At 43.4% G+C, this 25,574-nt stretch overlaps 1 protein-coding gene across 2 annotated transcripts; it reads left to right on the top strand.

Moving 5' to 3' along the window:
* The first annotated feature begins 3,437 nt into the window (after positions 1 to 3,437).
* On the top strand, positions 3,438 to 24,312 carry LOC119331012 (ubiquitin carboxyl-terminal hydrolase 9-like). Of its 2 annotated transcripts, XM_037604176.1 has the most exons (13): positions 3,438 to 3,722; positions 7,784 to 8,008; positions 10,611 to 10,755; positions 11,271 to 11,330; positions 11,446 to 11,541; positions 12,006 to 12,404; positions 12,479 to 12,619; positions 14,761 to 14,931; positions 18,489 to 18,746; positions 18,846 to 18,991; positions 22,715 to 23,263; positions 23,356 to 23,632; positions 23,746 to 24,312. In XM_037604176.1, the coding sequence occupies exons 1-13, from the start codon at positions 3,574 to 3,576 to the stop codon at positions 23,923 to 23,925; spliced, it is 2,796 nt and encodes a 931-aa protein (XP_037460073.1). In that variant the 5' UTR covers positions 3,438 to 3,573; the 3' UTR covers positions 23,926 to 24,312. The 2 variants fall into 2 exon arrangements, with proteins under 2 accessions (XP_037460073.1, XP_037460081.1); XM_037604184.1 differs by lacking the exons at positions 22,715 to 23,263; positions 23,356 to 23,632; positions 23,746 to 24,312 and adding an exon at positions 19,862 to 22,708.
* Positions 24,313 to 25,574: the final 1,262 nt, after the last annotated feature.

Here is a 25,574-nt window from a genome sequence, read left to right as displayed (position 1 = left end):
GGGCTCCGCGGGCCGGCGGCGCGGGGCTGGCGGCGGAGGACACCTGGCGGCGGCGGAGTGGACGGGGGAGCGGGGCGTACGTGTCCGGCGCGATGCGGACGCGTCCGGCGGCTGAGAGGGAGAGAGGCTAGGGTTAGACCAGGATTTTGGGGGAGATGCACATGTTTATAGATAGAGGGAGCTAGGAGAGTCCAAATGAAGAGTGGTTTTCGGTCATGCGATCGTGATCGAATGACCGAGAGAATGGAGGGGGTTTGGATGGGTTATGGGCCACTTTGAAGGGGTGTTGGGCTGCAAAGAGAAAGGGGCTTTTGCGGTTATCCGGTTAACCGTTGGAGTATCAAACGACCTCCAAATGGCACGAAACTTGACAGGCGGTCTATCGGTGCTATACCAAGGCCTCTTGGCAAACCTCGGTCCATTCCGAGAATGTTTAACACCCGCACATGAAAAGAGGCAAAAGGGGGCGCCGAAGGACATAGGAGTGCCGGATTGCAAAACGGACAACGGGGAAAATGCTCGGATGCATGAGACGAACATGTATGCAAAATGAGATGCACATGATGACATGGCAAAATGCAACACGCAAGCAAATGACATGGCAACGACGACGAATATCTGGCGGACACCTGGCGCATCGAATCCGGGGCGTTACAAGGTCCCCCCCATAGGTCCGAATTGGACTAGGGGAAGGGGGCGCCCCCCTGCCCTTTCCTACTCCCTCTCTCCTCCCTTCTCTCCTACTCCTAAAAGGGAAAGGATTCCTACCAGGACTTGGAAGTCCTAGTACGACTCCATACACTTGGCGCGCCCCAGGGGGCCGACCTCTCTCCCTCCCTCCTTTATATACGGGGGCAGGGGGCACCCTAAAGACACACAAGTTTCTCTTAACCATGTGCAGGTGCCCCCCTCCACAGTTACACACCTCGGTCATACCATCGTAGAGCTTAGGCGAAGCCCTGCGCTGGTAGCATCATCATCACCGTCACCACACCGTCGTGGTGGCGGAACTCACCCTCGTCCTCAACTGGATCAAGAGCACGAGAGACGTCATCGAGCTAAACGTCTGCTGAACGCGGAGGTGCCGTATGTTCGGTACTTGGATCGGTTGGATCACGAAGACGTTCGACTACATCAACCGCGTTATTGAAATGCTTTCGCTTTCGGTCTACGAGGGTACGTGGACACACTCTTCCCTCTCGTTGCTATGCATCTCCTAGATAGATCTTGCGTGATCGTAGGATTTTTTTTGAAATTACCGCGTTCCCCAACAGATACGTCTCCATTGTATCTACTTTTCCAAACACTTTTGCTCTTATTTTGGACTTTGATTTGCATGATTTGAATGAAACTAACCCACATTAACGCTGTTTTCAGCAGAAGTACCATGGTGTTGTTTTTTTGTGCAGAAATAGAAGTCCTCGGAATCAGATGAATCTTTCTAGAGATTTTTTTATGGAATATATGAAAAATACTGGAACGAAGATCCACCGGAGGGGGCCACCTATTGCTCACAAGGCAACAAGGCGTGCGCTATTACCTTGTGGGGCCCATGAGGCTTCGCTGATCCTAATCTCAACTCCATAAATATCGTCTTCTCGACAAAAATAAGAGAAGAAGTTTCATCGCATTCTACTATATGGAGCCGCCGCCACCTCTTGTTCTTCATTGGGAGGGCTGATCTGGAGTCCGTTCGGGGCTCTGGAGTGGAGGATTCGTCGCCATCATTATCACCAACCCTTCTCCATCAACAACTTCATGATGCTCACCACCGGAAGTGAGTAATTCCTTCGTAGACTTGCTGGACGGTGATGGAGTTGGATGAGATTTGTAGAATTGAGTCAATTTGTCAGGGCTTGATCGCTAGTATCCACTATGTTCTGAGATTGACGTTGCCATGACTTTGGTGTGCTTAATGCTTGTCACTAGGGCCCGAGTGACATGGTTTTGGATCTCAACCATCTATGTTTTCATGAATATATTTGAGTTCTTGATCCTATCTGCTAGTTATACGGACTTGTTATTGTTCTGATCTGTAGACCCCTAAGTGACAATAGTTGGAATACTCTCCGGAATTCGAGGAGTTCATATATTCATCATGTGTTAATGCTTTGTTCTGGTTCTCTATTAAAATGAGGCATTAATATCCCTTAGTTTCTTTGTGGACCCCGCCCCATGGGAGGACAAAAGATGTCATGCAAGTTGTTATTATAAGCACGTATGACTATATATGCAATACATGCCTACATTATATTGATGAATTGGAGTTATTCTGTATCCCTCTAGGTTATGACTGTTATATGATGAATGTCACCCAACACAAGTATTCATCGCTAATTCAATGCCTAAGCTTTTTTGCATATTGATTTTTTGTTAAGTTACTTTCGTTGTTGCTGTTGTTACAATCACTACAAAATTGCTACTGTTACTGTTACCGCTACTATTGCTACTATTACTATTGTTACCATACTACTGTGCTACTAAACACTTAGCTGCAGATATTTAGTTCTCTATGGATGGTTAAATTGACAACTCAACTGCTAATACTCATATATATTGTTTGGCTATCCTTGTATCAAATCAATAATTTTGGGTGGAATACTACCCTCAAAGACTGTCGCGATCCCCTATACTTGTGGGTTATCAGTAACTGACACTATTAAGACATCGTGGCCGAGAGGTATCTTAGGTAGCCACCGACTGAGGACATAGCTGACTGTTTCCTTCGTCTCTGGCCGAGTGCCTGGTGGTCGACAGTGGCCTGATATCCGACTGTCGGGACTTAGTACGGACTCATGCCATCCTCTTTTTCCCTGATGGGCCAAAGGTTGAGCCCCTTGGCTCACTACCTTCTGGGCCGTATCTTATACGAGTCTTAGGCCTCTGGTGGGCCACTCATATACATGGGTCTACCCCATATTTATAACCCGACACCTTTCATATCATAATATATGAAGTTTTTGTAGCTTGATTTATACGGAGGTAGTATAAGATAAGAAGAAGACAATATATGAAGAAGAAAACCAAATATCCAATTCTAAGCACCGACTCATCTGCACCAGTAACAGTAAATAAAAAAAAACTAGAAAATTCAAAAATGTCTGCTATTTTGCATGAAAGATATTTTAGTGTGTGAGTTGTGTGCCAAATTTTAAAGCATTTGTAAATTCGAGTAGCTCTTAGCAAAAAACACACAACAAAAACGGATCCAAACGGTGCACAAACATTAAACTTTTTCACATATCCCAAAATTTTCTTTCTTACCGAGAGATACTCAGACATTCAAATGCTCTGAGATTTGGCATGGACATCACAATTTTTAAAATTGATTTCGTATTTTTAAGGATTTTTTTCACTCCCGGGCTCCAAAACGCATCGTCCGAAGGAAAAAAGAAGAAGAGATATATAGATACACAGTCTCCCACGTTGTTGTCTCTTCTCCTTCCGTTGCCTCCGCTTCGCCTTTTCCCGTTCCGTCCAAATAAAACGCTCGAGCTACCAAACCCTAGGTAGCGCTCGTTTCGATCCGATTCGAGTCGATCTCAGTTGGGTGCGAGATTGGACTGGAGGGGGATGACGATACCTAGTGCCGAGGGATTCCTCCCGGCGGCGAGCTGCCTGCCGTGCACCGCGGAGGAGGAAAGGGCGGCCGTCGACGCACTCACGCGGGAGGCCGACGCGAATGTCAAAGACGGCGATCTCCGCTATCTCATCTCACAAAGGTGGGCGCGGTGCAGGACCATCTTCCTACTTACCCTTTTAATTTTTTCTGCGCATTTTTCCTTCGTGGAATGGGTTCGAGTTTCCGGTTGATAAGGCGGATGCCATGCGGATCTTACACCGGGCAGCAATTTAGGGATTTGGGATATGGGATCTGGCGTCTTAGTCTGTGTTATGGCGCGATCGGATCTTTGTGTTTTCGGGTCTGTGTTGCGCAGTAGTAATAACAATCTAATCGTGATACCCCTCTCGATTTGCCTCTGTATCATCTGGAAATCGTAGGTTTTGTAGGGGATGGTCCTATATGATGATATAAGACAAATTCTCATTTATGTTGGCTATTGCAGATTATTTGAGCGACTCAGTTCTATGCAGGTTGCTGTAACGCTGCATGATGCCTTGTTATAATAGGAGTGCACTTAACTGTTCCCTATCTCAGTTTTGACTATCAGTATCTGGTGGTACATTTTGATAGGTTATCTGTTAGGGACTGCAATTAGGATATTAGAGACAACTCAGCAGTTCACCTGTTCATTGAGCAGATATTATGTATGAGTGTATATAGCGATTCAGTCATAGATGTCTGCGCCTCCTTCATACTCTCTGGCTACAGACAATATGATTTGGCGTCCAGTTGAGGATGCTGAGTTATTGGAAATGAAATTACGACAATATGTGTTCCGGCTTCTCTCTCCCATTATCTCCCTGACTCCCATCTCTCTCTCTCTCTCTCTCTCTCTCTCGCCCTGTGTGTGTGCGTGCGCACACCGATACGACTATTGCAGAACCCAGATCTGTAGTTAGCGTCGATTCTGGTGGTCAAAACGCATGAACCTGGCATAGAGTTATTTACCCAAAACCACCACATTTGGGGCTAGGTTAACAACTTGGTACCACATTTGTGCCAGGGCACAAAAAACCACCAACCTTGCGCCTAATCAGTAACATGGAGCACTGACTCTCGGATTTGGTCGTGAAAACAGCCAAACTGACAGGTAGGGCCCACATGTCGGGCTGATGTGGCATGATTACGTGGACAATATGCTGAGTTGTATGAAGGTCCCACCTGTCAATGACTCCACTATTTTTTTTCTTTTTATTTCTTCCTCTTTTCCTCCATGTGAATTTCATCGAACAGATCGTGAGCGCCCTGTCTCCGGTCGAGCTCTGTTGTGCGTTGTGGCTGATTCTTCTCCGTTGCCGAGCCTCTGTGCGCTGCCGGGCGACACGTACACGCGGTGGTCAGCGTTCGACGCCATCCTCGCCAGCTGCATCATGGAGGTCGAAGTGGCCGCCTTCCTGGGCATCGCGCCAGGAGACCAGGTCGCATCCCCGAGCTGCGTCATGGACGTGGCCACCCCCCTTGGCGTCGTGCAGGGCGTGGTCAAGCGGCCCGTGAAGCACGGCGTCGTGCACAAGCTCGGGCGGTGCCCATGGTGTGCTTCTTTGAACCTCGTTCGCGAGCAGCCAGCCGTCGCGTCGTTCTTCCTTAGCTCCGCCGTTCACGTACAGCAGCCAGGACCGGTGCTCCTCCTTGGGCCATCGTTGAGAGCAGCACGCTCTTCCCCACGCGACCAGGTGCGGCGCAGGAAGGGCGGCCCCGACGTCCACGGCGGGGCGCGCTGGCGGTGCTGCGCAGGGAGGCTGTGCATGGCGGCTAGAGATGCTGCGGCACGCTAGAACTGCTACTCATGGTGGCTGTCGGTGCTGCAGCGGTGCAGGTAGCCCCTGGCCTCGGCCGTGATGGTTGCTCCTGTGCTGGAGGGCATGTCCGGCCGCCCGATGGGCCGTCTTCGTCGGCAGCCTGACGCACGACGAGCCGCTGGCTTCGCGTCCGCTTGGCCTCTCATGGTCACGGCACTCTACCCCCTGCGTCGGCCACGTCAAGCTCATTGCCATGACTGCAAGAAAGAGCTCCCCGACAGCCGCCCAGCTGTTTGATGAAATGCCCAATACAGATGGAGATGTGAAGAAGATGACCATTTACTCATTGACAGCTGGGGCCCATGTCTTATTTGCCACATTAGTCGGTCAAACTTTTTGGTCTTAGCCACGTCAGCCTGACAGGTGGGGCCTACCTGTCGGGTTCGCTGTTTTCTCGAGCAAACTCGACAATTAGTGCTCCGCGTTACTGGTTAGGCGCAGAGTTGGTGGTTTTTTGTGCCCTGGCACAAATGTGGTACTAAGTTGTTACACTAGCCCCAAGTGTGGTGGTTTTGGGTAAATAACTCCCTGGCATACCCCTTGTCTCCGGCAGATGGAGAGGGCAGCTCAGGTGTGCCCCTCGCCCCCGGACATGGATTTAGTGAGCCTCGCATCTCTGATGGTTGGTGGGTGTGGATTTGACGTGTCATGTGTTCCTGCTTGAACACAGCCAGATTCATTGTAGTGATGTCTGTCCGGCGATGTTCATCACCGTGTGCGTTAGGCAAAATTGTGCAGAGGAATGCTTGATGGAATGGAGCACACAGTGGCATCTCGCTGTTCTTCATGATATTGGCATTGTTCCTCTTCTTCTTTGGGTCTTCTTTCAACTGATGACAAATCAGTTAGTTTGATGCAGCAGCATTGCAAATTGTAATAGTTACGTTGATTTGATTAATCCTTTTTCATAACGGTGAGGCTACTTTCTTATTGGTGCCAAATTTGTTCATGGGTGATGCATTTTGTTTGTTCATGGATCAATTGGTTCCGCTGTCCAAATCATTTTGTTTTCATCAACCTTCCAAAAGTTCATGGATGAGGCATCAACTAATCCTATTGGTGAAGCTCTCTTTTTAATGGTCACACATTTGTTCACGGATGATGCATATGAACTAATCCTGACGGTGCATCAAGAAAATTTGCTCCAATCAGAATGAATCATGTTAAGATTTATTATGACACTATGAATAGCAGTTTTTTGTAAGCCGAGTGCTTTTTTGGAGGTAAATTGCCTGTTAATGACAAGGTAGACTGATAAAAAGTGAATGCACCATCGAAAAGTTCGTGGGACCAGTCAGAGAGAGCATGCTCCCTCGCGCACAGGGTGAGAATTTTTAAAGAACAAAGCAGAAGAATATGCAGAAATACAGCCTCCTATAAACTGCGTGGTTTACATCTCTACACACTTGAGCGGCTTAGTTATCAGGCTCACATGTGCTTGGGCTTGAGCATCCATCATTCATACTGTTATTCTGTTTGTACTGGATGTATAAAGCCGTACTGAAGGTTGTAGAGGAATGATAACAATGTCTGTTCCTTCTTACCTATTTATTAGTATAACAAGAAAGTGACCTCCCCAGCCTACACGTACTTCAGTCTAGGAATACATTAATGGAAAACATGAAGAGCATGTTTGGTTCGCTACAACATTGTGCGGGCCTTAGGTAGGTAAGTTTTACTAACCGTGCCAGAGTTTTGCTTCACCACACTTTTTTCTTACCTTGCAGTCAACGTGTCATAGGACAATGTTAGGCCAAGACTTGCCCAAGGCATGGCCAACAGTTTGTTAGCCATATAAAGTGTGGCTTGCCGCATTTTGTCACGATTACACGTGCCACTATTTGGTAGCTAACCAAACAGGCCTGGAACCAACTGAGGGACTTTAAAGCCTTGATTTTTTTTCTGACTTCCTGTCCTTTATTCTAATTTCCATCAACTTGTCTGTATTGGAGAACACTTAGATGTTCGAATTCACTCTTCAATGTGGAGCGAGTAAATGAACTACGATGAGGACCATGTGTTTCAATATTACTCTCTGTGAACACATAAATTGACATCCAATCCATTGGCAGTGGAAATTGCAACTTCCGTTTAAAACCCTGCAAATTAATGTGTACAACAGTGTTTATATTTATGTTTTCAAACAATTCAATCCATATGCCCTTCTTGCTCTAGGTTGCTTGTAAGTATTACTACCTCTGGATTGCACTTGTGCCTGTAAATATCATATCTGCATTGGAGGTTGTATTGCCGGTTTGAAGTTAAAATATAGGGCTATCTGCTTTTCATTGAAATAATTACTTGGACATTTCAATTCCATGCTTTGGCCATTGAACTACCTGCTGTGTAAATGTTGCAGCTGGTGGACCAACTGGCAATCTTATGTGGGCTTACTCAGTTATGGGGAGAATGACACTGACATTCCTCTTCAACCTGCAAGTAGACCTGGAGAGATTGATAACAGAAAGCTTGTTTTGGAGGAAACTAGCAGTGGCAGTGAAGATACAGAGCTCCAAAGAACCTTAAGAGAAGGGGAGGACTACACTTTGGTGCCACAAGATGTCTGGAGAAAACTATATGACTGGTATGCAGTTGCAATGGCACGTAATATATGTTTTTCTTTGTTTCTTTAGCCCTGTTCACTGCACTTTGTAGCAGGAACTTTGCTAGACCAATAATATCACCTCCGCCATCCTGCTTGTTGACATTAGTTGTTGCCTTTTATTTTTCTCTCGCCTGCCACTAGTAGTTTTGGACCACATTATGTAAATACTTCTGTATATGTATATCCCACCATTTTTGGTGTGTGTTTGCTCCTTGGTGGTGGGTTTGTAACCCATGCACATGCATGCACAATCAAGAAATGTATGTTAATCAGTTCCATCTTTGGAAGTTGCAACTAGTAGTAGGTATAGGTTGCAGATGTTTAATTTCTGATGCCAATGGAGTAATGAGACTGAGGTATATAAGGAGAAGGGGCAAGAAGTATGTTATGCCAATGAACAAAAGTTGGAGAGCTAGAATAACACGTATTTAATAAAAAAAGGGGTAAAAGTGCAGTGAGAAAGAACAAAATTTGGAAAGCTAGAACAACACATATTGGGAGCAGAAGAATACTTGACGCATCTCTAGTTGACAGACAAATAAGTAATGTTTTGTACAGTAACACGGTCTAAGGGGTAACTAGAAATTTATACTGCTGGTTGATATTTATGAGAGAAAGAATAATAGTAGAGCCAGCAGCTGGCTCAAAAAGTCAGCCTTGTTAGAGCATCTCTAGCAGATTCTGCAAAAGCTCGCTGGCCCGTAAAATTCCGTCTGTTTTGCAGGATCTCGGTTTTTTCGGCCCGAAAAGATCCGTTAAACGTAGCCCGGCCTGGCTCGTAAATTTTTACAGGCGGCCCGCATGTCCATCCTTCCGGCGCTATATGTACGGGGCCAGCTCTGTTTTAGGGTTAGCAAACCCTTCCCCCTCCGCCGAAATCCACCCACTTTGCCGCTAGCCCTCCCCAACTCCAGCGACAAATCTTGCCGCATCTCCTCCGGTTTTTCTTCTCGATGGCCGATGGTGCTGGCGGGCGTAGCGGCCGAGGCGGGTCGCCTCCGCGCAAGCTCGCATGACACTACGCGGAGGCCGGCAGCTCCAGCACCCAAATTAGGTTAGTTTTTTTAAGCGGATCTGCTTGAGATGCTCTTTAGGGTTAAACGCTTTTGCAGTACCGTTTTTTAGCAGATCTGCTTTCTCCCGGCCTGAAAAGATCCATGTCGCTCGAAGCAAGTGCGCGACGGTGGCCTGCTCTCCCAGCGGGTCGAGCCCTTGGGCCGGCTTCCACGAGCAACTCTTTCCTCATTTCCAGAGGTGCCGGGAGGCCGATGCGAGCTCGTCGCTGCGGAGAAAGCTTTGGTGGCCGGAGAAGAAGGTGCTGACGACCGTCTCATCGCCACCAAGGAGGAGCACAACCTTGGCAATGTGCTCTGCAAGACCGTCACCAAGTTCTACCTCGGCTTTGACGAGTGACTGGTGACTCTAGGTTTAATTTGTAGCGCGAAGTTTGTATTTCCTATGTATGCACTACCGTTGTGATGAACTATTTTCTAGCACGAAGATGTTTTTAATACACAGTACGAGATTTACGGGATCTGTTCCTCTGGAGCCTTTGTGTTCCCGGAAAATCATTTTTTTGGGGAACCCTAAAACGCTTTTGCAGTACCGTTTTTTAGCGGATCTGCTTGAGATGCTCTTAGTTACATTATAATAGAGTTGGCTATTAGGTTAGTTTTTTTTCACTCTCTCTCTCTCTGTCGTCGTCAGGGGTGTGTGGAAGTTAGCTATCCATGTGGCAGAACCATGACTAGGTTTTGGGACCTCAGGGCACTACCAATGCTTATATCTTAGCATGGTTTCATAGGTAAAAATCTGATGTGGCACTCTATGTAATGAGGAAAGATGGAGCAACCATATCTTAATCTAGATACACTACCTCTGTTCCGAATTTCAATATGTTTTTAATATTTCAGTATGGGCTACATACGGATTAAAATGAGTGAACAAACACACTAAACCGCGTATATATACATTTGGTTCAGAAAAAAGCTAGAATATCTTATAATTCAGAACAGAGGGAGTAGATCTTAGCACCAAATCCAAGACATCTCATAACTTTTCTCTCACAAAAGGCATTTAATGATGTTGTTTTAGATAGAACATGATATAGTGCAGTGGGACTACTTATATCTAAACATCTATCTAATGCCATTAGATATAGCTTAAGATAAAGTGCACTGGGACTGCCCTTATGGGTTTCAACTCTAGCCTACCCCAACTTGTTTGGGACTGAAGGGCTTTGTTTTTTTTCTTTCTCTTTCCACCATTTAATATTTTTTACCTAGAAGCACGTGTAGAGGGTGGGCTCTTGCATGAGAGCCCACTCCTCTTTTATCTTGTCTGTGTCCTCCACATTGGCTAAAATGCCATGTAAGTGGACTTATAGCCGATGAGTCTTACAATGTTCTTGATATACTTTTCGAGACAAATCTATCCATATGATACTCAAGCTTCTAATTTTAAATGTTTAAAAGGATATTGGCGTTCAAAGTTTAGCGTCACTTGTTTGTTAACTGAGGAGTACTTAGATTATTTAATCTTCGGCATATCTGTTACTTATGAGGTGGATTGATATTTTCAGGTATAAAGGTGGACCAGAGATATCTAGGAAAGTGATATGTGAGGATCCAACTTCCAGGAGATACATAGTCGATGTCTATCCCCTTCATTTGACACTAATTGATGAAAGAGATAACTCTGCGCGGACCATCAAACTAAGTAGGAAGGTGAATTGGCGCTAACATATTCTTTTAAAATATGATGATCATGTGTAACTATCTATCCACATGCAAATTAGCTGTTATGATATCTTTATGACATGTGATAGATGATCTGCTGACCAGTAGATTACACCGCTACGTTGCATAACTTAGTTGGCTAGTCATAGTTCTAAACATCTTTTTTATTGTATGCATTGAAGATAATACGTAAAACCCTGACTTTCTCCTTTGGGATGGTAGTGCCAAAAAAGAAAAGAAAAAAGAAAAAGAGGCACAATTGGGCTGGTCTTACTTCCCTTATTCCTCCTTTTGTTCTCTGGAACACTATCCTGGGTATTCATACTTCTCGTTTGCTGTCGGTGAAGGCACAAATGTTTGTTACAAGATGATACTACATACTAATGTGGCATGTTTTTTTTCTAACTACTTTGGATTGGAAGTGCATGAAATAAGATGAATTTTATGAGCAATTTTATTCTCAAGTCATTTATTTTTTGACACCTGCATTCTGATGCTTCCAGGCCAAAGTTAGTGAGCTTTATAGATTGGTTTGCTCACTTTTGTCTGTGGAGCAGTCCAAGGTATACTCATTACCACCAATGTATCTCACATATTGTGCCTTGTATCTTCAGTAGAGCTGCAGCATTGGTCTGCTTGTACCATCCAGACTTTGATCCTTGTGTTTTAATGGTTCAGGTTCACATCTGGGATCATTACCAAAAGTTGAAGAACAAAAAGTTGACCAATCGCAATGAGACACTCGAGGAAGCTCAACTTCTGATGGATCAAGAGGTATCATGTTTCTTTTCATGCACTCCTTTCTTTGCTGAAACATTTGAAGGTTCCTGTTATGCTCAGCAACAGCATGGGTCCTGTTCATGGTCTGCTGTTGCATGTCACTTGTTTATAGGTGAATATAGCATCCACAATCAAGTAGTGACAAACCATTAAGTTTGCTTCTCCTCTACGTTTGTGCACATTTAGTATGCTATCATATGGTATAACTCCTTTTGTAACACTGGTATGAAGCTGCGAGATGAAAATCTGTTTTGAGTTTATTGGTGCTATATGTAAATGTAATAATTGGTTGGGCTGAACCTTACAACCCTTTCTATTTATGCAAGAATGCTTGTGGCCTTCTCAAATTATATACTTCCGTTGTGCATGATTGCCCTGTGTTAACTACAGGCCTGTAACTTCTTTGCTATTTTCTCTAGCTTGGCTGAAATTCCTTCGTTCTTGCTTTATGCTTACAGATTCTCTTGGAGGTTAGTGCAGATGATATCTGGTCTTCCGATCATTGTACAAGATCTACCAGCAATGAATTAGCATTACTTCCACTGGAACCCACCACGTCGTCATTCTCAATTGCTGGAGGCCCTAACTTTTCAAATGGCTATTCATCTGGAATTGGTTCCAGTCTTTCACAGGATAATAGCCTTAATCCTTTAGTAAAGGACATAGAAGATGGGTATAGTAATTTCAGCAATGGAACAAAAGATGACATCCATGGATTGACTGGGTTACATAACCTGGGTAATACATGCTTCATGAATAGCGCCATACAGTCCTTGGTCCATACGCCTCCACTGGTGGAGTATTTTTTGAAGGAGTACACTCAGGAGATAAACACGGAAAATCCGCTTGGGCTGCAGGTACGAGCTCATTTTACCCACTTGGGGCACATGATGTCGTTATTCATGATATTTGAGGAATTTTAATGATGCAGGGTGAACTTGCAGTAGCATTTGCTGAACTACTGAGAAAACTTTGGTCCGCTGGTCGCACTTCTGTACCTCCACGTGCATTTAAGTCAAAACTTTCTCGTTTTGCTCCTCAGTTTAGTGGATATAATCAGCATGATTCTCAGGTTCGTGTTGCTCAGAATGCATTGGTCCGCGTTGGTCCTTCAGATGTTTATGCTATTTCAACTTGGAAGAATTAAACACATTTATCCAAGTTTATTACAGTATTATAGTTCTTTTTTACCGTGGAATAATATACTTGGATAGTAGTGTAGCATTTTTTTCTTTGGTGCATTTTCTAATCAATCTAATGAATTTAGTCTAGCATTTTTTTCTTTGGTGCATTTTCTAATGGATCTAAGGAATTTCTTGTACAGCTAGGTATCTCACTTTGTGTCATTCTGTAGATATTACTCCCTCCGTTCCAAAATAGATGACTCAACTTTGTACTAAGTTAATACAAAGTTGGATCATCTATTTTGGAACGGAGGGAGTAGAAGATATCCTCTTCTGTTTTAGATTTACAAAGGTTCTAATTCATGATGCCCTGTTTATTTTTCTTCTGTTTTTGGGATGTGATATCCTATCTTCTGTGCAAAGTTTATTTGCTTAACAACCTTTTCTTTGCTTTGATCAAGCATGCATCCATATGGCATTGATACCATATTGCCCTTTTGATTACTTGGTATCATTTGTGACCCTCAGTTCCTGAAGCATTGACTATATGATCTCAGTTCTGCCTATTCGAAATACATGTCTTCCATCTCCACAGCTTGTTTCGTTCATACCCATTTACTATCATTGCCTTTTCTTTTGTAATTGTTATTACTCACTTGGTTTAAAGATATGAAATACCAGGTGCATCTTAAATATATGGTGGATTTTATAATCTTATGCAAAGTGTGTTGCTCCCTCTATACCCCTAATATGTATCCTGCTTTATTTTGTACTATTATCTACATGCATGCGTTGTTAGTTATTTAGACATAGCAATAGTGGTAGTTTAGCCACTTCTGTTTTTGACCGAATAGGTTAGCCGCAATCTTGTCTCATTAGTATAAGTGGAAAGCAGAATGCACCCTATATTTCGTATGGAGTATAATCTCCTTCCACAGTTAAATTGATATTCTTTGATGTATGCTTCTAATCTATTTCACTCGGCCACTCTTGCTTCTAATCTACTTTCTTATCTACAACTCAGTGTCCGTTACCCATTTGTTGAGATCTACTTCCCTGTTTACTGTTTTTTATATATACTATGCTCTTTGTAAGTAAGAGCATGGTTTCTTTTGAATGTGCCCATCACAAGTTTTCAATGATTTTAGATGTTATATGTCACTAGTAATCTTGCATGCACAGTGTGTGCCTATAAATCCGGTAAACTTATTACACGCACAACAAAAATAGAAAATCACAAATCACAATACACCATCAAAAAATTGGAAAAATTTCTACAAAATTACAGGCAGGATGCATGATGTGAAATTATCTAGTTGCACACATAAAAGATAGAAAGTTTACACATAATTTTGCTGTCCAATATCATGCCAATTCTATCATACAAAGTCAATTTAACCAAACAATGAGAAGTTACTCCAGGATCGTTATTATTCATCTTGCTACTGAGGTTAGCATATAGTAGTATTCAGGAGCGAACTTCTCAGTTTCCTGCACAGATAACAAAGCAAACAAACGGCAAATGATTTCATCAACCACATTGTTGCTCCATGAAAAAGTTTTTCCTTTATACTTTTCAACATCTTCTGTCTCATCTCATTTAGCTATAACTCTATTCCTCAATAGGCGTTGATCTCATCCCTTAGTCCACTAGAGATAATTATAGTAGTTTACTTAGTAAGGGTATCTATTTAGTTAGGAAAGAGATTGGTTTAGTTAGGAAGATGAAGATATGATTTGGTACGGAACTCAAGATTATATTCTTAGGCATCAAGTCGAGTCTTCCCTGTAAAAGGGACATGATGTACCCCATATGGATTATCCAACAAATGAGAATAAACTAGTAAAGATGTAATCTATGTCCCCAACCTTCTCCCTCTCGTCCTCAGCACCATGGCACACCAACCTTCACTCCTCGGAGCTGTAACCCCAACCTTGTCACATTCATCGGTCTCAGGACCGGTGCAAATCCTTGCATGTGGAACACTTGTACATATCGACCTGCATTCTGTTTTCGTTTTGCTACATTTTGTGAAACATTTAAATATACCCTTTTTTCTTTTGTAAGAATTGCCTCTCTTTTCTTCAGGAGTTGCTTGCATTTCTGTTGGATGGTCTGCATGAAGATCTCAATCGCGTGAAGAAGAAACCATATATTGAAGCAAAGGATGCTGATGATCGTCCTGATGAAGAATTCGCTGAAGAATGCTGGAATTACCATAAAGCTCGAAATGACTCCATAATAGTAGATAAGTTCCAGGTAAGTAATTTTTAGACTTGAATGATCAGATAATCATGCTTACCTGGAGAAACTATTCTGTTTGAATCCTACTTTATTTTGAACCCTTTTCAAATTATTTGATGCCTTTTACTGTTATTTAGGTATTTTATAATAATGGGAGCTCATCAAAGCTAAGTTAACTATAATCGGACGTACTAGTGAAAGTTAACCACTGCTAGGTGACACAAGGAACTTGTCCATGCTGTAACTGACGCTGTTGATGTTATTTTCTCATGGTTTGTCTATATATATATATATACTACTTCTAGAGTTTATGTGTTTATAGATATAGTTTGCAGAATGTATGAAATTTCAGTTTTCATTCAACAAGTAAGCCCATCTATATTTATCACATGATGTTTATCATATTTGTGGCTGCTGATCCTAAAGACTGCATTGTTGTTTGTCTGGGTATTATTTGTAAGTGGATGAGCGAAGCTCTATCTCTAATGAGCTAATTCCTAAAGACTGCATTGTTGTTTGTTTGTCAATGGTAGAATCAAAGTTGCCAGCACGGTGATATTTAGGTCCTTCAGTGTCAGAAAACTTGTTTTGCTTGTTGGCATTAATTATATCTGGGAAGTGGTACTTGAATGCTAATTGGGTGACTTGCTCTTATGGAGATAGTAGTAGGTGATCCTAAGAGAAAGCAATCACAGCGATCTGCCGTCCTGCAGCCTATCTGTCTTGCAGCCTATCTGATGGCCAAGAATAGATTAAAGTTGCCCTGCAGTTGCTTGACTTGTTGCTCCTCACAATGTGACAAGAAAGGACACACACAAAAGTACATGACCCATCCTATGAGTAGGTCTGATAGAAATAGAAAATTTGGTTTATTTGCAAATTTGGTTAGTGACAAATGCTAACCGAAAATGGCAGCATGAAACAGCACTGAAAATTTGGTTAACCGACTAATTCGGTTCGGTTTTCAGTTCGTACCTAATGCGTTGTTCGCTAATTCGCGTTATACCCACCACGAAGCTGCGTGCCTTTCACCACACACCTCTCCCTCATATAGGCCAGGTCTCTGCCCCCTTCTGATTAGCTAGGCAAGGTGGGACTAATTTCTAATGCAGCTGCACACTTTACCAAAAATGCCAAATATTGCGTTATGTTTTGATGTAGGGTGGAACCCTATGGTGTCGATCTTTCACGATTTGGAGGGGAAACAGGGAAGAACACGAAGAACACAAGACGGAAATCACTCAAATAGACAAGACACAATCACACATGTGCTAAATCCATATACACACGGAGAGATACATGATCCAAAGTCAACAAGGGAGGATACAATGGGTAGTTAGTTCACCACATGGAGGTCTTGATCTCCATGGGAGTATGTAAGTGGATGAGCAAAGCTCTATCTCTAATGAGCTAATCCTTTCCTAACCCTAGATGGAGAGTGGAGATGTCTATATATAGTGCTCGTACAAGTTGGGGCGAGTTGGAGGGATACATGGGCCTTCGGCCTGTTCACTGTGCGCAGACAGGTGCCGGATGTCCGGGGTGGGGCGTGGATGTCTGGGGCTTTGGGACGGGCCGGATGTCCGGGCTGGCTTTGGCTTTTGGTGCTGTAGGGTTTGGCCGGATTTCTGGCGGGTGCCGGATGTCCGGGCCCTGAAGTTGGTCTTCGGCTGGGCTGCGGTTGGTGGTGAAGTTGCTAGGGGCCGGATGTCACATCCGGGCCCTGTAGCATCTTGATGGTTCTCCTTCTTGAGTCTCGACGTCCTTGCACTTGGGGACTTTTCCATCATCATGAGTGTCTCCGAGAGGGTCCTCTTGGTACCTAAGCACACATAGCATTCCGGATTTAGGTAGTAGCCATGCACACATAGCACCCCCCCCACGCACACATAGCATTCCGTGGAGGTGTTAATCATCATCGGATGTGAGGGGGAGGGGGTGGGGTGGGGGTGGGGGGTTAAGTATACTAGAGGATACATGGCGCGTTGTTGCGGGAATTGGTTGACAAAAAATTGGGTTGATAACATGAGAACAAAAATTTAAATACATTTGACATGTTGTATTTGATTATGTAGAGTTGCAAAATCTTTATTGAATATAAGTAGAATAATTGAATGGAGAACATTTTCCATGCATGATTGAATGTTGTGGTGGGTCTTTCTCCATGCATGGTTTCAATGCTAAGGTGGGCCTTATTCCATTCATAATTGTATGGTGAGGTGGCATGCTTGCATGATGACAAATAAGTTAGTGGGGATCACTCTCTTATGTATATAGGATTATATCTCCTCTTCCTATCAGATCAGTCTTTTGGGATAGATGGTTAGATGACCATATCTTAACATTGGTATCAGAGCTGAGGTCTTGGGTTCAAGTCTTGGTCCTCGTATTTCCCCCAAGCATTTATCCACGTCGGGCTTAGGGCGAGGTGTTGATCATTCCATGTCCACATCGGATGTGAGGGGATTGGGGGGGAGGGGTGGTGTTTAGATATTATATCTCCTCTTCCTATCAGATCGGTCTTTTGGGATTGATGGTTAGATGACTATTAACATGGCATCAGAGCTGAGGTCTTGGGTTCAAGTCTCGGACCCCGCATTTCCCCCCGTGAGGGTAGGTGCTGATCATTCCATATCCACATCGGATGCGAAGGGGTCTGTGTGTTAAGTATATTATATATCTATTATATATCTCTTCCTATTAAATTGGTCTTTTCGGATAGATGGTTAAACGACTATCTTAATAATCACCACTCGGAAGCTACGATCTGCGTGGAGCAGTGCGATTAGGCAACAGCAGAAATGCTACACTTGTCAGATTGTGTGCGTAGCTGACGGGGTTGTCTTGATTCATTGCCCACCGCTATTATGAGCCACATTATCTCGTGAAATCTCCATTGCCTTCCAACATCATGCATAATTTGTTTTGTCTAATTCACATGGTGTCCAAGTCAGATGTGTTAGTGGTCTGTGTGCTGATTTATTGATTAGGAGACTTTAGATCTCATAATAAAACAAAAAAGAGAAAAACCCATTGTTGAACATGGCAAAGTTGCTGCTCTGGTTCAGCAACATGGTGGCCATGGTTTGGTGGGTGTCATTTAGATGAGGCTGGTGGGACAATGGTAGCTGGGTTCACAATGTAGAGGTGTTAAGCATATGATAGTGATGCTTTTGTCTCCAGGTGTTGGTTCAAATGTTCCAAGGAGAGGAGGGAAAATGTGCGCTACATCAGCCAGTAGAATTTTCTATAGACCTCACTTGACCAGTCTGTCCAATATAGAGGACCTAAATGCCTAGTTAGCAAGGCTAGGGATCTACTCAAACCATCCATGTAAATTTAGGGGCACACACTGATATTAATAACTCCGTAAAGATTGTAAGTACTGGTGTTCTCTAGAAATAGAGAACAGAAATAAAGCTAACTATAATATTTAAATTAGCGCTCTTTGTTTGAATTATGTGTCAGTTATTTTACAATTTTTTTTCTTCATATGCGGGGACTGTCTGCCAACAAGTTATTTTTGTTCGTGTTCTCTGCCGTAACTGTAATTTCTTTGTTTGATGTTTCAGGGGCAATACAAGTCCACCTTAGTCTGTCCAGAATGCAACAAAATCTCTGTTACCTTTGACCCATTCATGTATTTATCGCTACCATTACCCTCAACTGTTACTCGAATGATGACTGTGACTGTATTTAGTGGTACTGGGGATTCTCTTCCCATGCCTTACACTGTTACAGTACCAAAGAATGGAGTTTGCAGAGATCTTTGTAAAGCCCTGAGTGATGCGTGCTGCTTAAAAGAGTCCGAGACATTGTTACTTGGAGAGGTAAAATACTTGTCATGTTTTACTTGCCTAGTCATTCGTGAAACTCGAGTGTAGGTTTTTAAAGCAAATAACTAACTAAAGGCTACTGACATTTATCAGGTATATGATTATCGGATTTACCGTTATTTCAGTCCATTGGAGCTACTTCATATTATAAAAGATGGTGATCAGCTTGTTGCTTATAAGCTTCCTGCTGGCCATGAAAAACTTTTGAGGATTGAGATCCTACATCGGAATGTGGATAGGTGAGAGTCATGCGAATGTTATTTTTTTCATATCTTAGGCTCAGTTTTTGGTTTATGTGGTGTGCTGCCCCAAATGCTGGAATGTAGCAACTTAATTGACTTTTACTAAATTCTATTAAGTTTTTTTTACACCTAAAGAATACGCTTGATATATATATAGAAACACATACGTGCATTTGGAGAGGCAGCACTATGCCAAACAGAGCCCTTTTATCATTTTCCTCGTGATATTTGTTACTCCCTCCATCCCAAAATAAGTGTCACTGATTTAGTACCAAGTTGTAACGTTGTACTAAATCAGCGATACTTATGTTGGGACGGAGGGAGTATAAGACACTTGAGCGTTAAGTGGCCCTACTCTGCATCCATTGCATAGATGTGTTCATTATAATGATCGCACCATATTCAAAATAACAACAAAGCGTTTTATCCCAAGCAAAACAACAAAAACCCAAAATGGAAGAGAGAATGTACAAGTAAATAAAGTGAAGGAAAGCAAATTAAGGTTCTGGTACATGTATCACTGATTTCCATACAGTCCTATCAAGCGCCAAGTCCCTGGGCACATTCCAACCCTTCAAGTCTCTTTTTACCATATCGGTCGCCCCCTACCCCTTCTCGTATTTTTGCTACTCTTTAGACTACCACTATTCATTCACTAGCGTTTCTGCTGCCCTCTGATTTATATATGTCCTAACCACCTTAGCAGGTGTTGGACAAGCTTCTCTTTAATCGGTGCCGTCCCTACATTATCACGTATTCCGTCATTCCTAATTCGGTCCTTTATTATATGGCCACACATCCACCTTAGCATGCACATTGTTGGGTATGTTTGTCTCTTAGTAAGGCTAACACTCTTGCTCCATATAGCATCGCAGGTCTGATAGCCGTCCTATAGAACTTTTGAGCTTTTGTGGGACCTTGCCATGGAGGGTGTCAGATGCTTGCGTCACTTCATCCAACCCGCTTTGATTCTATGGCTAACATCCTCATCGATACCACCGTTGCTTTGTAGCGTTGATCCTAAAAGGATTCATAAATGTTATACATATCAGAATTGGGTCTTCTAAAAGGTAAAATATTGGATTCAACCGACTGATTTGCTGAACGCATCCGTCGTGTGCTGGGCCGTTTGATCGCAAGCAGTACGGCCGCATGAAAACTTAGGTGCATGTGCGCGATCCCTACTAGTACAGTACCGTCTACTAATACTCCTACATAATTGGCTTTTTTAATACTTCTAGTTCTATGGTCGGAGCACAGTGGCTGGAATGCTGTTGTACCTTCCTAGCTTATGAGTGTGCTTTCTTCTCGCCTCATGCCCATGCGCTAGCCCGCTGATGTGCTTTTTCCTTGGTGCTGCTGCATTGTCGTCACTGCTGCTTGCCAGCGTTGCCACCCAGTCCAGCGCTGCCCTCGCAATAGCGACACCGTCCTTTCTGTTAGAGGAGTTTGCGGCACCGGGGACCTCTACAACAACAGGTAATGTTGCGAATAACCGGCGAGCTGGCGGCGCTGTCCCCGTCCCCACAATCATCCTATGGCTTATGGAAAACACTTGTAAATAGCCTGCTCATAACTCGGCGAGGGTTGGCTGTCTCCGTGGCCGTTGGGTCTAATTTTGATCGGATGGTACCCAGTGCAACTCCCTTCCAGGCGCAAGAAGCGAATCTTTTCCCGAGTGCAATGTGGGTCATGTTACAACCAGCGAGCACATGACTCATATTGCGAATGGACGACCTTACCCGAGAGCAACATGACTCATGTTGTAAACGGGCTTATGGTGTGGAGGACTTTTTTCCGAAGCAACATGGGTCATGTTGCAACCTAGGAATGCAACATGGCTCATGTTGCAAACGGGTGTAGTGCAGTTGGGGTGTGGAGGACTGTTGCAACATGAGTCCTGTTGCAACCTGCGAGCGCAACATGGCTCATGTTGTAAACGGGGGTTAGGGTGTGGAGGACTTTTTTCCAAAGCAACACAGGTCATTTGTGCAACCTACGAGTGCAAAATGGCTAATGTTGCAAACGGGTTAGGGTGTAGATGATTTTTCCGGCTGCAACCTACGAGCGCAACATGGCTCATGTTGCAAATGGGGGTCAGGGTGTGGACGATTTTTTTCCGAACACAACACTGGTCATGTTGCAACCTACAAACATAACATGGTTTATGTCGCAAACGGGTCAGATCAGGGTGGATGCTCACGACCCGAGCGCAACATGGTTCATGTTGCATCCAGTAGCGCAACATGGCGGGTCACACTGAATGACTGAAGCAACCACTTTAGACGGTTGTCGCGTATGGGATCCAATGACTCTGGAGGCGTCTCATTCGATCCACGCACCAGCGTGTAGCAGACACCATGTCTTGTCCGCCGCTCCTATGGTAACGATTTTTTTTGACATGTTGTAAGCTTGTACTTGCGTTTGCTGCAAATACATGGGTGAATGTTGCAAGTGTTTTGACTTCATATTTCATATGTTGGATGTTTTTCTTGTCAAGATTTTTGTTGCGATCAATGGTGATTTGTTGTATAGCTAAATGGTTCAAATCACCCGGTTGATCCACGCCCAAGATCCATCAGGCATTGATGCAAGCTAGTCGCAACATATTACAGTGACAATCATAATTGTTGCAAGTGGGACGATGAGGTGTCAAGGACGATCGCCCATTGCTGCAAGACAAAAGGACGCCAGTACAAGAGTGGTGCTGTTGTTGCAAGACGACCGTCTCTATATTTTACTACTGCAAAGATATAGATTATCTCTATTTTGGTGCATACATTTCTATGAACGTTGACGACAAAGATAGGCTCTAGGGGCCATGCAGCATGAGCATGAATGGCTTGATACATAACTAAAATCTGGAATTCTGGATTGTATGAGGTTGCTACAATATGAGCAGCTAGCTACGACCTGTAGTTGCTGTACCGAACATACATTAAACTAGTATTGTGGGGCCCTGATGCCCACTTGATTTGTGAAACGGTGTGTCCCTGGCCTCAGCACCACAGCCAAAACGGTGCTCCGGGTTGACTAATCAAATAATCATATGGCTTACAAATTGATTGAGTGGCCATCGAGCCGGCTGATCCCGTATGAGTATCAGCCGGCTGACGCTTGGTGCTCGCCCTTCTAAAATGCCTACATGCGGCTGGAGGCTGATAACAGTGTTGATTGTGCTTTCAGTCTCTTATGGCCAAAAGACGTGTTGAGTCTTTACATTATGGTAGACTTACCGTACGGCTGCATATTTAGAATGGGGTTAGGAAGATTGAGATGTGGAAGGGGTCCAATGATGCGGAGGGGGTGGCAGCACTCCGATCTAACTCTGCAGTAGAGAGCACGAGATTGGGAGTGGACAGGACATATTCTTCTACATTTGGTTGTCATGAATGCCCTTATGATTTACGATGTGCCACAGTAAATGTTTTTTTTAATGGTTTATGCTTTGTGCTACACCACTGTACTTGATAGAATTTTCCTTTTGTAGTACTCCTCCGATCCAAACAAAGTGTCGTGGCTTTAGTTCAAATTTGAAGGGAGTAACAATTTTATGCATTATTTTTACTTGCAGATAGCACAGAAAACTGAGATCACCTATACCTCATTTTATGTCTCATCTTCTTTGATGCTATATATTTTTATCATTCTGTTACTATGGATATGAGAATTACTTTCCAAATTAGGCTTATGTTGGTATGTGCTTGTTAATTCACCCAGATTTACTCCAGAGCCCCAGTTTAATGCTCGGAAGCTCATTGGAAGCCCTCTTGTGACTTGTATTCCCAATGACTCGACAAGAAAAGCTGATATTTATGCGGCTGTCTCTGCGGTTCTGGCTCCATTTGTACGAGCAAATGTGCATGCTCCAGGTGAGTCTCTGTTGAATGGCAGCAGGCCAAGTCTGGATGGTATTGTACTAAGGGATAATGGCGCCTCATGTGAGAAGGGTCTTTCTACGTCAAATGTGGATGAAGCAAGGAGTGATGCTGAGTTTTTGCCGTTTAAGCTTTACTTGAGTGATGATAAAGGTCATATAAGAAATCCTGTAGAAGAAGATTCTGATCACGTTTTTGGTTTGCCCATGAGGTTATTGATGGGTTGGTCTGATAAAGAACATGAAATATATAACCTTAAATACATGGATGATCTTCCTGATGTTTTCAAGCCAGGATTCATGTCAAAGAAAACACGGCAAGAAGCAGTCAACTTATTTTCATGCTTGGATGCTTTTCTGAAGGACGAACCTCTAGGCCCTGATGACATGTGGTTAGTATTTTTTTCTTTTGACTAGTCCAGCTATTGGTACCAACTTTCTTCAGTCTGATGGCTTCCACTGGTGCCTTGCCTATCTGCAACAGGTACTGTCCTTGCTGCAAGGAGCACAGACAGGCTAGCAAGAAACTCGACTTGTGGAGGTTGCCTGAGATATTGGTGGTCCACTTAAAGAGGTTTTCATACAGCCGTTATATGAAAAATAAGCTTGATACCTTTGTGAACTTTCCAATCCATGATCTCGATATGACCAAGTACGCAAAGCACACATCAGGAGGCGACCAGCCCCACATCTATGAACTCTATGCGGTGATAAATCATTATGGTGGTTTGGGAGGTGGTCACTATTCTGCCTATGCGAAGGTGCTTGGCCCTTCTTTTGTGCTATATTGTTATCCATCAATGTCTTGCATATCATTTGTAGAATCACCTGTGGGTTGCCTGAAATTCATTTGCTGTCCATTCTACACCTGCAGTTAATAAAAGAAGATAGCTGGTATCACTTCGATGATAGTCATGTCTCCTCTGTCAATGAAGAGGAAACAAGGACATCTGCTGCTTATCTGCTCTTCTATCGACGTGTTGATGGCAATTCCTGTGCAATATCCGATGTTGTTCCAGTCGACACCCATATGGTTGATTCACTTGAGGCATAGATTTAGGTCCGAACGTCAGTATCATGTGGTTTTGTGGCACTTATGGTGCTCGTGCTACGAATATTGTTTGACTGCAATTTTGCTGGTTTTGGGGTACTATTGGTGTATGGTAGATCATTGAACAATTGAAGATTAGGGTTTCTAGTATCTCTAGTCTTGTCCGTTTAAAAGTAGGATTCATCTGGACAAGTAAATTCTGAAGTGTAGCTGGCTACAGGTAGTATGTCAAAGTAACTTCTGAGGATGCGTTGTGGGCTTGGGTAATATATATACTGTCACTATTGGTGTCGATGAGGTTGGTAAACTGGTAATGTATCCAGCTGAATGGAAACTATTGAAACTGATATGCTGTATGTAACTTAATCTTTTAAAAGCTTCGTCTAGTAACTTTCGGACAACGAGCGTGAACAATGGTTTTGTTCTCTGACCTTTTCTCTCCACCCCAAGAGTGCATCAAGGGTCTTAACATAGTTTTAATATGAATGACAGTCTCTAACATAGTTTTGATATGAATGAAGGTCTCATTTAAGGCACTAATGAGGCTGCTAAGGGCGTGTTCTGGAGTGCTCCAGCTGCCAGCTTGAGAGCTGGGCTGAACCTAGAAGTTGCCGATAGTTTTAGTGCAAAATTTGAGGATTTGGGAAGCTAGGAAAGCTTAGGGGCTGTTTGGATTGTGACTACCTTTGCCATATATTGCAACATGATTTTTGCTACACTTGCCACAGTTGCTTTAGTTGAGTTGCTCAAATTGTTAGCCATACTTTGGCTTGACTAAGGAAATCTTACCACACTTTTTGTGTCTATAACATGTGGGGCTCACTGCTCATAAAAAAAAATCCTTGCCTTAGGTGTGGTTAAAATCAAACACCCTAAAGTTAGGTGTGGCAAGGTGTGGCTAGGAACCAAACAGCCTCTTAGCTCCGTAACAGCTATTCAAGGAGTACTGCCACTGTATAGGTGAATCCAAGATACCGGTTTGATTTTCACGTCCCTGAATCTCCTCGTCACTCGTTTCATCCCCTTGTCTCCTTGCATCTCATTGCGACTCTTGTCATCTTCATTCCCCATCTGTACCGTGCGCCTTATCAGCACGTGTACCAGTGCAATATGAGAGAAATTAGTATGTCCATCAAAACAGTATCTGGATGGTGTTACCTGACCGTGACAGTTAGGTGCACGCCTAAATCTAGATAAAATGCATATCAGCAAGAGCTGCTCAATTACCGTTTGCTTTCTCTTTAAAGAATTCAGGTCACCAATGCCGGTTGGTCCAGGAAGAGTTAATTGACGCGCCTCGCTTTCTTTTTAAACATCAACTTGGGAAGCCCTATTTGCAAGGGCGACCATTTTTTGTTAGGCCGGCTTATTTAAAGATGTTTGCTTTTCCTTGGGTACTTATTAATTCATGCACATCTTTGATTGTGTATATATAAAGTACAACATGAGGTGAGAGATTTTTTTAAGGAACGAGGGAGAGAGACCTGGAATTGTACATTGTTTAAACCTATTCTATTTTTAACTCCTCATCTTTAACTTAAATACAATATACTTTTGACAATCTGATCACCCAAAAGCATAAAAGGAGGACCTAGACACGGGACATGAAGGAAACGGGTCTCTAACGCAGACATGACTAACACAGTTACACC

The sequence above is a fragment of the Triticum dicoccoides genome, chromosome 1B (assembly GCF_002162155.2).
Source record: "Triticum dicoccoides isolate Atlit2015 ecotype Zavitan chromosome 1B, WEW_v2.0, whole genome shotgun sequence".
In the NCBI taxonomy this organism is placed as follows: Eukaryota; Viridiplantae; Streptophyta; class Magnoliopsida; order Poales; family Poaceae; genus Triticum; species Triticum dicoccoides.
The sequence above is the reverse complement of the archived record's forward strand: the minus strand, read 5'-3'. Positions and strand labels throughout refer to the sequence as shown.